The sequence below is a fragment of the Rattus norvegicus genome, chromosome 5 (genome assembly GCF_021556685.1).
Source record: "Rattus norvegicus strain SHRSP/BbbUtx chromosome 5, alternate assembly SHRSP_T2T, whole genome shotgun sequence".
In the NCBI taxonomy this organism is placed as follows: Eukaryota; Metazoa; Chordata; class Mammalia; order Rodentia; family Muridae; genus Rattus; species Rattus norvegicus.
In genome coordinates, this window is record NC_141538.1 from 76801534 (window position 1) to 76814943 (window position 13410).

At 43.1% G+C, this 13410-nt stretch overlaps 1 protein-coding gene across 10 annotated transcripts in view; it reads right to left on the bottom strand.

Annotated features, from left to right (window-relative positions):
- Tmem245 (transmembrane protein 245) overlaps positions 1–13410 on the bottom strand; it is a 76275-nt gene that overhangs the window by 32758 nt on the left and 30107 nt on the right. For all 10 annotated transcript variants that reach the window (XR_015619457.1, XR_015619458.1, XM_087547927.1 and 7 more), the window contains 5 exon segments: positions 13294–13398; positions 8997–9079; positions 7439–7529; positions 2137–2235; positions 196–327 (listed from right to left, as the gene is read on the bottom strand). Coding sequence is in view for 8 of the 10 variants with exons in the window: in XM_087547927.1 (XP_087404053.1) it covers positions 196–327; positions 2137–2235; positions 7439–7529; positions 8997–9079; positions 13294–13398 (510 nt within the window). In the remaining 2 variants the exon portion in view is untranslated.

The window sequence follows — 13410 nt, forward strand, 5'->3', positions numbered from 1 at the left end:
CCGCACTGGCAAACAACAGGGGGGCCAGACATGAAGGCTCAGCTTCTGGACAGCTTTCTGGTTTAATCAAAGCCTGCACATCCCATGGTACTACTAAAAGCAGGGTAGCTGAAGACACTGAGGAAAGAAAAGCTGGGGCTCCTTCTGTTCTCATTTCCAAGTTTAGTTCAACCAACAGTAACCACTGCATCTTACCGACAGAAAAGTCTCGATGTTCTCATGAACGAAGGAGGCAATATCTTGCCAGTCTAAAATATCTCCCAGCCAGCTGTTCTGACGACTCACGTGCATCTTGTGCCCTTTGTGCCTTCCAGAGTGTGTCACGTTCTATGGAACAAGGCAGGTGACATGTAAAACTCCTGTTTTAACACACCTAAAGGGTAAATGCCTCTTTTGTTTTACACCTGCTTACAATAATTCAGTAAGTACTCATCTATGGAAATCCTTGCAAATTTAGGACACAAAGGAAGAGTTCCACCTAAAGGCTGGTAGCCTGGTATGTCTGCATTCACACTCCAGGGACTGTGTGTGTCTAGGGTGACACAACTGCTTCCCTCCTAAACAGTTAGGAACTCATAATACCTGTGTGCACAGCACCCAGAGCATGCATGTAAACCTTCACCTCCTTCAGTACCTCTACCTTTTCTTGGTTTCCTACCTATGCCTCTTTCTCCTTTCTTAATTATCTATACAATGTAACAACGTAAGAGCAAAGAGAAGAGACTAGACAAAAAACCAAGAAGGAATGTGGTATCTAATTTGCCTGTCTGTCTAGAAAAAATTTACATGGGCAGGAAAACAGTAAATTTGAAAGGGAAATGAACAGAAAAAATGAGGTTCAAATTCAGAGGCAAGTTAACATTTTGTGTGCCCTTCCTTTCTTCCACCTGAGCACGGGCGCTCTACAGTCTGCTACAAGGAGGTACAGAGAACACCGCACTTTCCCATGTACAGATCTGTCCTCGAGACTCTGGCATGCCAACAAAAACATGGGGCTCAAACAGCGTATGTGACAAGAAAAGCTATAACATGTTAAGAAGACCCAGAGTGAGCAGAAAAAACTAATGAAACCTTTCTAACTGCTCAGCTCCTCAGGTGGAGTGAAGTACTCTAGCTCACATACCAATGCTGGCTTTAACACGCACGTCTTCTCCACCAAAGTCAGTATTATCCCCTCAACTCATCCTCGCAGGGAAAGACCACACGTGCAGAACACGTCACTAAGCAGGACACTCAAACTCGGCCACCCTCCCTGGCATGTTCTTCCTCTCAAGTTAACCCTGGGGCATCAGCAGCTCTGCCACCACTGTTCATACAACATGGCTCTCAGCAGCTCACCAGACACGGCGTACAGAACCAGCTTAGCAGAATCCACTGTTTTCCAGACACTGTTTATACATAGTGGAGGCCATACTTATAGCATAAGCAACACTGAAAATGAAAGTCTCTGAAGTTTAGATCTATTTCTGTCTCCTCAGAGGGAAGGGTTTTCAATGTCTAGAATTCACCAGTTCCAAACAATAGCCACTAAACACAAGTGGCCACTGAACACTTAAAATATGGCTCACACGAATCTGAGCTGTGCTGCTGGTGTAAAACACACTCAACCATAGAGTTCCAAGACTTAGTTACATACTGATTTTGTTTTTATAAGGTATATCCTGAAATGACAGCAGGAATACTGAATTAAATAAAATATTATTAAAACTAATCTCATCCATTTTTGGTTATTTAATATTCTTATCTGTGTTTAGTTATTTAATGCAGTTACTAGAAAAATACCACATATGTGGCTTGTAGAAGCTTGGAGTGTAACAGATCAGTGATAGACTTTGTGCTTACTAACACATAAGATGCCAGGTTCAATTCCCATCACCATAAATAAACAGATGTGGCTTATCCATCTGTATTGCCCAGAGTTACTGCAGAAGAAGACGATACATTATGAGCAAAGGATGGAATACTGATGCCTCGGAGACGAACAGGTTTTGCCAGAGAGACTAACCACCAATGAAGCCGACACCGACCAAAGGCTTAAGTTCTTGCTACTGGAAAGTGAAGTGAAACTCCAAAGTTAGTAAAGTCCTAGAGCAAAATGGCATTCCTATTACTATGGAAACCAACCTGAGAACTTACCTTAACAAACCAAGAGTGATACAGTCTGTCCCACAGCTCTAGAACTTGCTTCTCAATCACAGCTGTATTGTTCACCTTATCTCCTAGAATTTTGTGAAGCTAGAAAAAAAAAAATACAGGTACAATCTGATTAATATTTTAAATGATTTAGTATGATCAATACATGCTGGGTCTTTGTTTTGTGGTTTGTTTTTTATGCCTCCATGTTCCGGTCAATTCCTCCATCTTCTCTCTCATCCTCCCTCCCACTGCTTCTCTTCCTAGGTCTCGGTACCAAAGAACAATACAAACACAAACACACTTAGTGACCTCCTTGATCTTACCTGCCCAGTGGAAAACCCTGTCCCTGAAAGCCTAGAGCTCATCTCCTGTGTTTAAGTCTTGCATTACCCCTAGTAGTAAGGGCTGCTTGAGTAAAATTTAGGACCTTACAAACGAGCACAAATCTCTTCCTGAGTCTGCTGAAACAGGCCAGGACTGGCAGGACAGACTCTGGGAATCTGACACAGACCAGTGCAACTTACACTCACTGTATTATCTCAACCTTATTTCCTTATTAGAGACATTTCTAAAGATCAGAGGAAGGAGCTCAGTGGGAGATCACTTGCCTAGCATGTGCAGGACCTTGGCTCAGTCCCTAGCACAAGCAAAAAAAAAAGGATTTAAGAGAATTTTGATTTTTGATTTTAAGTGTGCAGGAAGACAAACTCATATATTCGCAAATGAGTAACTCAATGGCGACCACAGGTGCCCCCAGTAACTCTCCACTTCACTTTTTGAGACAGGAGTTTCAGTTAACCTGGCACTAGCTCACCAGATTCAGCTGGACTGGCTTCAGCAGCCCAGGAATGCTCCTGCCCCTATCTCTCAGCACTGGGATTGCAACGCGACCGCACTGGCTTTTCCTTTTGTTCATTTATTTTGAGACAAGATCTTTCTCGTTTTAATCTAGGCTGCCCTCCAACTCAGAGACCAGCTGCTTCTGCCTGCACTGGGATTAAGGGTGTGCGTCGGGCTTCATTTACATAGGTGCTAGGGATCAACTCAGGTCTTCAGGTTTGCCTGGCAAATACTTTACAAACTAAACCATCTCTCTAGTCCCACAAAACAATTTTAAAGACAAGCATTGGTTTGTAGTTCCATTTCCTTAAAATAACTGTTTCCATTTTTCCCATCTCTTCTGTAACTTCCTATCCACTTACAAAGATGAAATGTAAAATCTGTATTCTTTGAATCATAGCATTTCATCTCTAGTGTTTGTCACCATCTTGCATTCAATGGTGTCATGTTCATCTATTAAATTCACTGTACTTGGTCACACTCACAGGAGGATATGGAAACAGGCCCTATTTTTAAGGCAATCGGCATCGTCACATAGTTTACGCTTCGCATACCCAGTGTAAAGTGAAGAAGTGAAGACCAGCCGGGCTGCTGTGCACCGCCAACACCCTAGGGAGTTGTGTGACACATCTGAGTACTACTGGACACCACTTTCCCCAAGGCATTATGAATTTTAGTTAGGGACCATTATTTGTCCTTCATTCCTTTAGTGATGAAATGCTAATTCTCCAAACTGGTTTACAATATGCATTTAGGTACTTTGCCCACCTCATGTTGGCCTTAGATATCTCTTCCATATCTGCTGCAAATATCTACCCTCTAATTAAAGTGGTCTACTCATAAGCCAGACACAAATTATTCATAGTAAATATAAAAGCCACCTATCTCTGGAAAGCATTTTACAATTTTAAATGGCTTTTACCTACATTATGTGATCTTTGTAACCACCCAAGAATGAAGAAAAAAATGGCTTTGTAGGCTACAGGTATAACTCAATGGAGTTCATGAACCAGCTCAGACCAGTACCTCAAAGGCACTGTGTCAGTATGGGAAGAGAGGAGTTTTAAAGTGTCTATGAAGTTTACGGTCCCTGCTAAGTGTGCAGAGTCAGTACTAACACTGTTTAAATAGGGAATGGAAGTCTATCCCAGCAAGCCTAGCATTAGGGAGGCTGAGGCAGGAGGATTATGAGTTCAGGCCAGGCTACTCTGTACAATAAGACTGTCTCACAAAATGGAAGTTTCTCTGATGTTCTTTCAGGTATAGCCTCTGTGACCGATACACACGAGGAACACCTCACAGAGGTGCTGAGCACAAACACCCACACTCCCTTGGTTACGTCTGTCTCTTAGCACATGGCTGTCAGATGTCACAGGCCTCCTATCACTAATTCTCCACGTCAACATCTAAGATCCCCCTAACCAGAAAAGGCCTAAAGTGGTCAGTCAGTCTCTAGAGACATTACCCAGAGTGGCCAAGAATGCAATGAAGCACTACCCAGAACACCCTCCTGCTTTGTTACAATACACACTGCAAGACGCAAGACGACTGGACGGAGCCTCCTGTGCTCAGCACCGCTCCGCAGACCCTGGAGGCCTGAGGACTGTTTGACCCCTGCCTCACCGAGCCATCTGCCCTGCCACAGCCTTCCTGTCCTCACACTGCCTCTCGCTGCCCTTCAACCACACGATCTCACTACCACGTAGAGCCCCGGAGGAATCTGCCCAGGACAGGCTACTTTCCAAGACCTTCACTTTCTCCTTGGTGTCTTGGTAGAAACGCCGCTGCTGTAGAGAATGCTTTGAACATTTAACTAAAGCACCATCCTTGAAAAGACTCAGCGGTTAAGAGCACTGCTTGTTCTTCCAGAGGTCCTGAATTCAATTCCCAGCAACCACATGGTGGCTCACAACCATCTGTAATGGGATCTGATGCCTCCTCTGGTGTGCAGGCATACATGCAGACAGACACACACATACATAATTTTAAAAAATAAACATTCTTTGTGGGCACAGCAGTTTTTCCTGGCTTCAACCCTTTGTACACATTAGCTCTTGTAAACCACTTCTTCACGAGCGCAAGCTAGTTAAGGTTCAAAGCTCACTGAAGTCACATATGTGGTATCAGTGTATTTTTAACTACTACATTAAGGTATAACTCGTACCTTACAAGCTGCTCATTTTAGCAGACAAGTCAACAGCAGTATGCATGGTTATAGTTATTTAGCCATTACAGTTTTCATCACCCATTAGTGATCACTTTCACTCCTCAGAGCACCTGTCTCTGGAACTCACCGCTCTATTCTGTTTAGAGACTTGCCATTCGGGGTATCTCATATAAAAGGAATCATATGGACGTGTTCTACGACAGATCCTCTATCACTATTGTGCATGCTGAGGAGTGCCACGCACACATGGGAATGAAGGTAACTTTTAGAGTTGGTTCTCTTCTTCCATCATGGGGCTTCTGGGACTCAACCCAGGCCATCAGACTTGGACAGCAAGTGCTTCACTACTGAGCCACCCCACCAGCCAATGACTATTTTTTTTAACATATTGTGACATTTATCAGTATTTCTTCAAACTTACCACCTTCAAGGCAAACTCACAAGCTGTCCTGTGACCTCTACACCTCTCCCTCCCCATCTCTATCCTCTATCCCCTTCACACAAGCACACACATAGTGAAGCAATCACATGCCACTCACACACTTCACACTAGAAGCAAATTTACCACCTCAGACGGTATCTTCCTACCAGCTGATGAATATGCGAGGGATAATATATACTATCCTTCGGTCTTCTAGGTCAGAACCAAAAGTATTTAACTTTTGATACCAATGTTTTCACTTTTTAGACTCTTGAACAAGAGGTTACAGTTATTTCTTTCCTGTAAGTAGTCTGAAATTTATTTGTTAATTTAAGATTTATTTACCAAAATTCCTTTAATCTTACCTAAAAGCCAAGAATGTCAAAATAAAAATTTCTCCCAAATAAATGAATCAGAATAAAATGCTATGATTTTATCAAAATAACACATTTATAAAAAGCTACAAGAAGCTCTGCAGAAGCTGACTCTTATTCCTATGACAGTTCAAAGATCTGTATACACATTTCTCTCTTGCTTGATCAATTTTTTCCAATTATCGTCATCATGTGCCAATTAATCATACTGTCTTGGACAGACATAATAATGACACTGACAAGCCTCCTCTCAACTCTTAATGATTGCTTTCTCATAATTCGGGGTGTTACTTTTTTGTGTTGTTTTTTGTGACAGGGTTTCTCTGTATAGCCCTGGCTATCCTGGAACTAGCTCTGTAGACCAGGCTGGTCTCAAACTCAGATCCACTTGTATGTTAACTGCCTCCCAAGTGTTGGGAGTAAAGGCCACCAATGCTCTGCAATTTTACTGTTTTATTTTATGAGTGTTTGGTCCTTGCAGAGGACAGAAGGTGTTAAGTCTTCTGAAGCCAGAGTTACAGACGGCTGCAAGCCAGTATGCAGGGGTTGGGAACCTGACTCTGGTCCTCACATGAGCACAAGTGCTTATCCCTCTCCAGCTACCTCTATAACATCCTGCTCCGAGTTTTACACAAGAAATTAATTGCTTATGCAATTTTGGGGTACATATTTCAGTCTTCAATTTTGTCAACACTTGTATGACCCTAATCACTTAATCATACCAGGGCTGAAAATTAACTATATTCTCTTGGCAGTATTAGGAGAGGGATGCACCCCAAGTCCAAACTGAGAAAGTTATTCTAAGTCCAACAACTGTCTTCCCTCTACCACTCTCCCTTCACAAGGCTCCACCCCTTTAGTCAAGTTCATCTCAAGCGCGAGCACACTCGTGCCTCTGTATCTTCACCCCACAAATAACTTTTTAAAAATACACTCTTCCTTGATCTGCCATTCTTCCTATGTTTATCTCAAGTACCACCCAAAGGCACTTTCTCTAGTTCCAGCCGGATACACAGAGAGAAAGCTACGTCAGAGCAAAACAAGGATTTAAAGTCAAGTCACCAGTGTGAGGCAAATTCACCACATGGCCACCTGGAAGGGATAAAACTGTACTGTGAGAAGTCCTCACACTACTACAGGAAGGGAAGCCTGGGCTGTTAAATCAACCTGGAACCAAGCACAGTGAGCAGCAGATACAGGATGCAATGTGTTTGCACAACTCCCTTTTCCTCCACAAAGCCTATTGACCACTTAAGTTCCGTGATCATCCTATCCTAATGCACAAATAAATGAGATCTATCTTGAAAGAAAGTGAGCAGTCAATTTCTCTAGACTGCTCAGTGCTATCCTGAAAGTCTGTTCCACTTACGGCACTTGCCTATTTGTAGGATGTAAATGTATCTCAAAAATGGAGTCTCTGCATATCTTTTATCAAAGGAAGAAGTTGCTCCTGTGAAAAGTTCTCCTGCAGAGAAAGGCACAAAAAGGCTCATTTCTTACCTTGTGAGTTATCCATTCCCGTCCATACTGATATACATTATTTGCTGCGGAATTAAGAGCTCTTTGGACCACCTGAGCCTCAGGAAGCCAACTGAAAGAAAAAAAAAAAAAAAGAAAAAGCAAAGAGTCCATTTTTAATATATTCTTCTAACAATGCTTTGAATTAAAGCTACCAATAATAAATTATTGATTGATCACTACCACAGAGAATATATGATGCCCAGGCCTAAAGATCCTGACCCTGACTCATGGCTTTGCTTTATAGCCTGCTAAGATCAAGACCTATGCTGCCAACCTACCTCCCAGCCTCTTTTTCATTCTATTCCGTCTGGTTCCTCTGGTCACACATTTCCTAGTTCACCTGCCTAGTCAGCAGAGAGGACATGATTCTGGAACACTGAAATACCCAATATCCAACAAGATTCTCAAAGTATGGGTTATGGACAACCAGCACTAACCTTCCTGGAAGCCTGTTAGAGATGAAAATGCTTGAGCCCAGTTCCAGACCTACTAAAAGAGAAATGTGTACCCTAAGAGACCCACAGACCTAAGGTAACGCAGAACCAAAATATCCAGAAATTAAAAGGGTGATCTTATTATTTTCAATCTATTACCCACCCATCTCTTTATGTAGAGTCTCTTCACAAAAGTCTGGCCATATTAAGAACTGTAGTCTTCGAGTTTCACTTGTTCTACAGTAAGAGGCCTCCCCTATACTTCAGTCAAGAAGCCTTTTCATATATATACTCGATGCTTTCCAAAACCCAGCAGTACTTTGTATACTCCCCAGGCTGTCCATCAGTGTTAGATACCTATGGAATAATGTTAGTATGCCCTGGGTAAAGATTATCCTTGTAGTTTTCAAATGCCGATTTGTGTGCACCCATATCTGGTTGCAATTCTTTTTTTTTTTTCGGAGCTGGGGACCGAACCCAGGGCCTTGCGCTTCCTAGGCAAGCGCTCCACCACTGAGCTAAATCCCCAACCTGGTTGCAATTCTTATTCTGAGACTCTCCTCTATTTTGTGTAAACATTGCTCCCCAATTATTCCCTGGTCAATAAAGCTATCTGATCAGCCAATAACTGACCTGGGGAAAGAATAGGGCTGGATTTCCTCACGGGGGGGGGGGGGGGGGGGGAGTGCGGGAAGACTGAGATAGAAACGGGGCATGGGGTGGGGGATTAGCCATGGGTAGAGAAACCAGGAGATACCATGAGAAAACAGCTTGAGCAGAGAAAGCCATAAAGTGCAAGTATCTCTGGGATGTTGGCTGGGGATAGGCAGACTATCTTAGAGATTAAAACAGTCACACTGCTCAGTGACCACTTGGTAACTAAAATACCCGCTCTTGAGTATTTGGGAGCTGGCTGGGTTAGGTCAGCCTGGCCTTCACAGCAGTATCCTAAGTACTTCCTCACCACAGCCTTCAGTTTATCAAGGCTCTGGCAAACCGTACTCTTCTCTTCTACTGGAGCTGCACCAATGAGTACTGGTCCATACAAACAGATGCGGAACTAGGTCACCCATGTGTATCCTTTTCCAAAACAGTATTCTTACTTGGCCCACTCTGGGTGATTTGCTAGAGTTTCATTAATCAGACTACTTGTGACTTCAATCATGTGTACACTCTCTTGATGTACCTATAATATGAAGAGAAAAAAAAATGTCATTCAAAATGTCTTTTTCTATTATTTTTATAGGATCAAATAATTACATAATTTAGAAGTAGGTATTTACAAGTTGCTAAACATTATACACTGTTTTCAAGAAGCTCAACAATCTGCCTTAAAAAAAAAAAAATCCAAACACAACTCCTAGACAACTAGTTCCCAGTGTAGACCTAAGTACAGATTATGTCCGTGTTGCAGCTTCATATGCAGCACCAGCCCTGTGCACAAACACAGCGAGTCCACAGATGCGCAGACAAACGAGCCAGAGCATGGCTGTGTGTTCTGCACAGAGAAGCTGCCACTGGCTGGCCTGGCTTGGTGGTTTGAATAGGAATTCAAATTCCCCAGAGGTTCACAGATTTGACTGCTCAGTCATCAGGGAGTGGCACTATTTGGAAAGGATCAGAAAGTGTGGCCTTGCTAGAGAAGTGCGTCCCCGGCGGCGGGCTCAGGCTCTTCTCTGCTGTCATGGATCAGGATATAGCTCTGCGCTCCAGTACTATGCCAGCTGCATGACAAGCTATGCTCCACACCATAAAGACAATGGACTAAGCCTCTGAAACTGGAATCAAGCCCCCAACTAAGTGCTCTCCTTTGGAAGAGTCGCTGTGACCATCGTGTCTTCACATCAATAGACAGTGACTAAGGCACTTGCCCAGTAACTAACAAATGAGCATACAAATGAGATACAGACGGGTAAACCAAGTCAAGAAAATGGGTTTTTTACCACTTTAGTTTTCCTAAAGTTTACACTTCTTAGAAGCTTCGAGGTGCTATTTAACATATCAACCACAATTTACTTCAAGCTAATACTGACTTACACGAAGTAACTGCTCATCAATACAGCTTCATTTCCCAGCCCTTTCTTTGTACTGTGGTATACATGTACACATAACATACATGAGTAGTTCATCTTTCTATCACAATGTACAACATGTTTTCTTTAAATAGTTACAGAATCTAAAGAGAAACTAAAAGGAGGCGCTGAGAGATGGCTCACTGGTTAAGAACATATGCAGCTCTTGCAGAAGACCCAGTTCAGCTCCCAGCACTCATGTGGAGACTCATACCTATCTATAACGCTGGTTCCAGGGGATCCAACGCCCACTCTGACCTCTGAGGAAGACTGTGCATACACATGCACACAAAACAGTCATATACATAAAATAAAAACAAAAAAACTAAAATAACGGGGGAAAAAATCTAACATTTCCATATGCCCAAGTATTAGCCCATTCTCTCCTATGGAACCAAGGAATCTGCAGCTCGGTCTCAAGTGGAAGCCATTTGCCTGTCTAGTTGTTTTAAAGATAAGCTCTGGCTATGTACTCTGGCTGGGTGGCTGGTGGGGCCCACTACCTTATTTTAACTTCCCTAGAGAACACATCTGCCATCAATTAGTTCTGTCTGCTGTGACTTATCTGGAATAGTTTTATCTTGCCTTTACTTTTTGAAGGGGAAGAGAATCAAGTGGAAACTGAAGCCAGTGTCTTAAACAACACGGCCATACTTCCAGCTCCTTAATCTTTATTTTTCAAGAAGAGATTCATTAAACATAAAATTCCTGTTGTCAGGCTTCTTGTTCTTCGTCTTTAACTTCACCCCTTCGTCTTTTCATGACTGCTCAGTAAGAAAACTTGTCCTAACTGTTTTGTTCCCATGGTGCTGCGGTTACCTCCACCAAGAGGTCCTCTTTATCTCTGGCTTTCAGCAGCTTCCCTGGAGCGTGCTGCGGTATGGGTGTCTGTGTTCATTCTGGGGGCTGTTGAAATCTTTGGCTATTGTGAGACTCTACTTCTCTCGTCTTTCCCTTCTCAGCTCTTGGCATGCCAACTGCATGCTACTAGAAGAAGACTGGCTTGCATCTCTGAGGCTCTGGTCACCTCCAACTAGACTTTGCCATTACTTTACAACCACGACACTGTTGACTTTTTCTGAAAAGATGTGAACAGACACTTAAACATTCCACACTGACAACAGACAAATGAGTCTGCTCAAGTTCAGCTTAGTGAACCAGCAAGTTTAACATGTGGGTGAGGGTCCCCTAAAAGAGCATGGACGACTATAAAGGCAGCTACAGCACCGACATGAAAGGTCGCATCCCTGTCTCAGTCATGAACTCCTATATTTGCAGGCAGAGAGCTCTGAGCGCATCTGAGGAGCTGCCTCATTAGTCTAGTACAGAACAGAAATGGCCACACTGCGCCTGAAGGATGGCATTCCACAGCACACACCAAGAACACAGGCCACACAGAGAAAGCAGACAAAAGAGACTGCACCAAACATGCAAACAATTCCTTCAGAAGAAGCTGCAGAGTTTTGTTGCAGAATAACTCAAAGCTAACATGACTCTAACTGATCATTTTCCAATGGCTTTAAGTGGCATTGGTAAGAACTTGATAGTTTTCTGTGGAGAGGAAATTACTCGACAACCTCAGTCTGATGTTGCCCCTAGGATATCCTAACGAGGTCAAACCAAAGGATTTTCTGAGGAAGTAAATGTATGACAAAGGTGTATTCCAGACTGGGGGTGAAGCTCTTCACTGAGCCAGGAGAGTAGAGCTGTCACTTACTGAACAGAGGAATGTGGGAAGAACAGTTTCTGATGTTACATTTGAGGAACCTATTAGTCACTCAAGTGGACACTGTCTTGTATTCCAGAAAATGGCACCTTTACTGGAAAAAAGAAAAGCCAGAGACCAAATAGGGCTCCCTCAAAAGTTCAGTCCACGTAAATCCTAGACAAGAAATGGTTCAATCCCCACAGATAAAGCTGAGGGAAGCAGAACGAATGCACTGCAGCGTGGAGCAAGTAAGGAGCCTGACAGAAGAGCACAACCGAGGAAACGGGCAGAGGCCTATGCAAAGGAACAGATGGACAAAGGGACAAAGAAGGAAGAGGGCCAATAGACAAAATTGCAGAGAAGTCCTGTGTAAACAGCCACCTCAAGTAAACATGGTAAAAAGACAGAGAGGTCATGTCTGTGCAGTTGCATGAAGTGACTACATGTAATTACTACCTGAAGAACAGACAGGATCAGCAATGAGACAGACAGAAAGACAGAAGTGCTAATGGAGTCTGCTGCAGGGGAGAAAGTAAATACACTGTAACTGCCTGACTGAAGAACAGAACTTCTGAGTGGTGACAGCTCATGATAAGCACAATGCAATGCCTTAGCAACTGTTACCCTCGTCATCTACTGGTGACAGTTACTACAACACTGCAAGACTGTTTGTTAGAGAAGTTTTGATGGCCATTATTTCATGTAAGCTTCACCATACTCTGAAACAGAACACCAAAATCTGAAGTGGAGTCAAACAGATAAATAAGGATAAGAATGCACTGAAAATGTAGATACACTCAGCAAAGGCATCAGAGCAAAGGTACAATACAGCGGTGCTTCTTGAGGACATCAAAATAAGAAACTACAGCTGAATCTGAAAAGGAAGAAATAAAGACCCTATGTGAGCTGCCACACGTACCGAGTGCGACCTCCTTCCCTTCGGGAGGGAAGGTTAGTGGTCACAGCTTTCTGAGAGTCCCCTTTGGGTCCTGATGCAGAGAGAGAAATGGCCACACCATGCCCAGAGGACAGCATTTCAAAACAGACACACAGCACAGCAGCAAGGACAAAAGCAGGTACCTGGACTGCACCAGACTTAAACACCCACAGGAGACCAGTGAGGCAGCAGGGAAGGAGCTAACGTCAGTGCAATGTGCGCCTCTTCATGGAGGTGCAGAAGACTGGGGCGGACAGCCACCTGAACCCAGGGGTCTGAGGCCAGTGTCTGCAGCGCCACCAGAAGACATCAAGAGAACCCCAGGAGAAGAGAAAGAAGGGCACTGTACTAGCTGGATCAGGAGTTACCACACTAGTTCAGAAGCCTCTTATTCTATGGCTGGGAGCAGGGATTATTTTCAGGATCCTTTTATAAAAAAAACTGCACTTTCTTCTTAAGACCCAATAACCAAATAAAATGTATACAAATAAGATTTAAAAAGAAAGCATTCTAGGCAGACTCACAGAAAAATTACTAATGTACAAAATGGAAATACTTAAGTAGGCAGAGGTACTTCTGACAAGCCAAATGATATTTTCCATTTGCTTCTGCTAGCCTCTTCTGCATACGCAATCCAGCAACAAGGACTTTGTTATAAAAGAATACTGGTTAATGTACTTTACCTTTGCAGTCAGGAGAAAGGCTAAAAGAAGGGTTCCTATTACTAGCAAGAATATGATGAAAATGCTAATAATTTTATCTAACATCTTCTCCAACCAGATGATCATCTGCATGGAAAT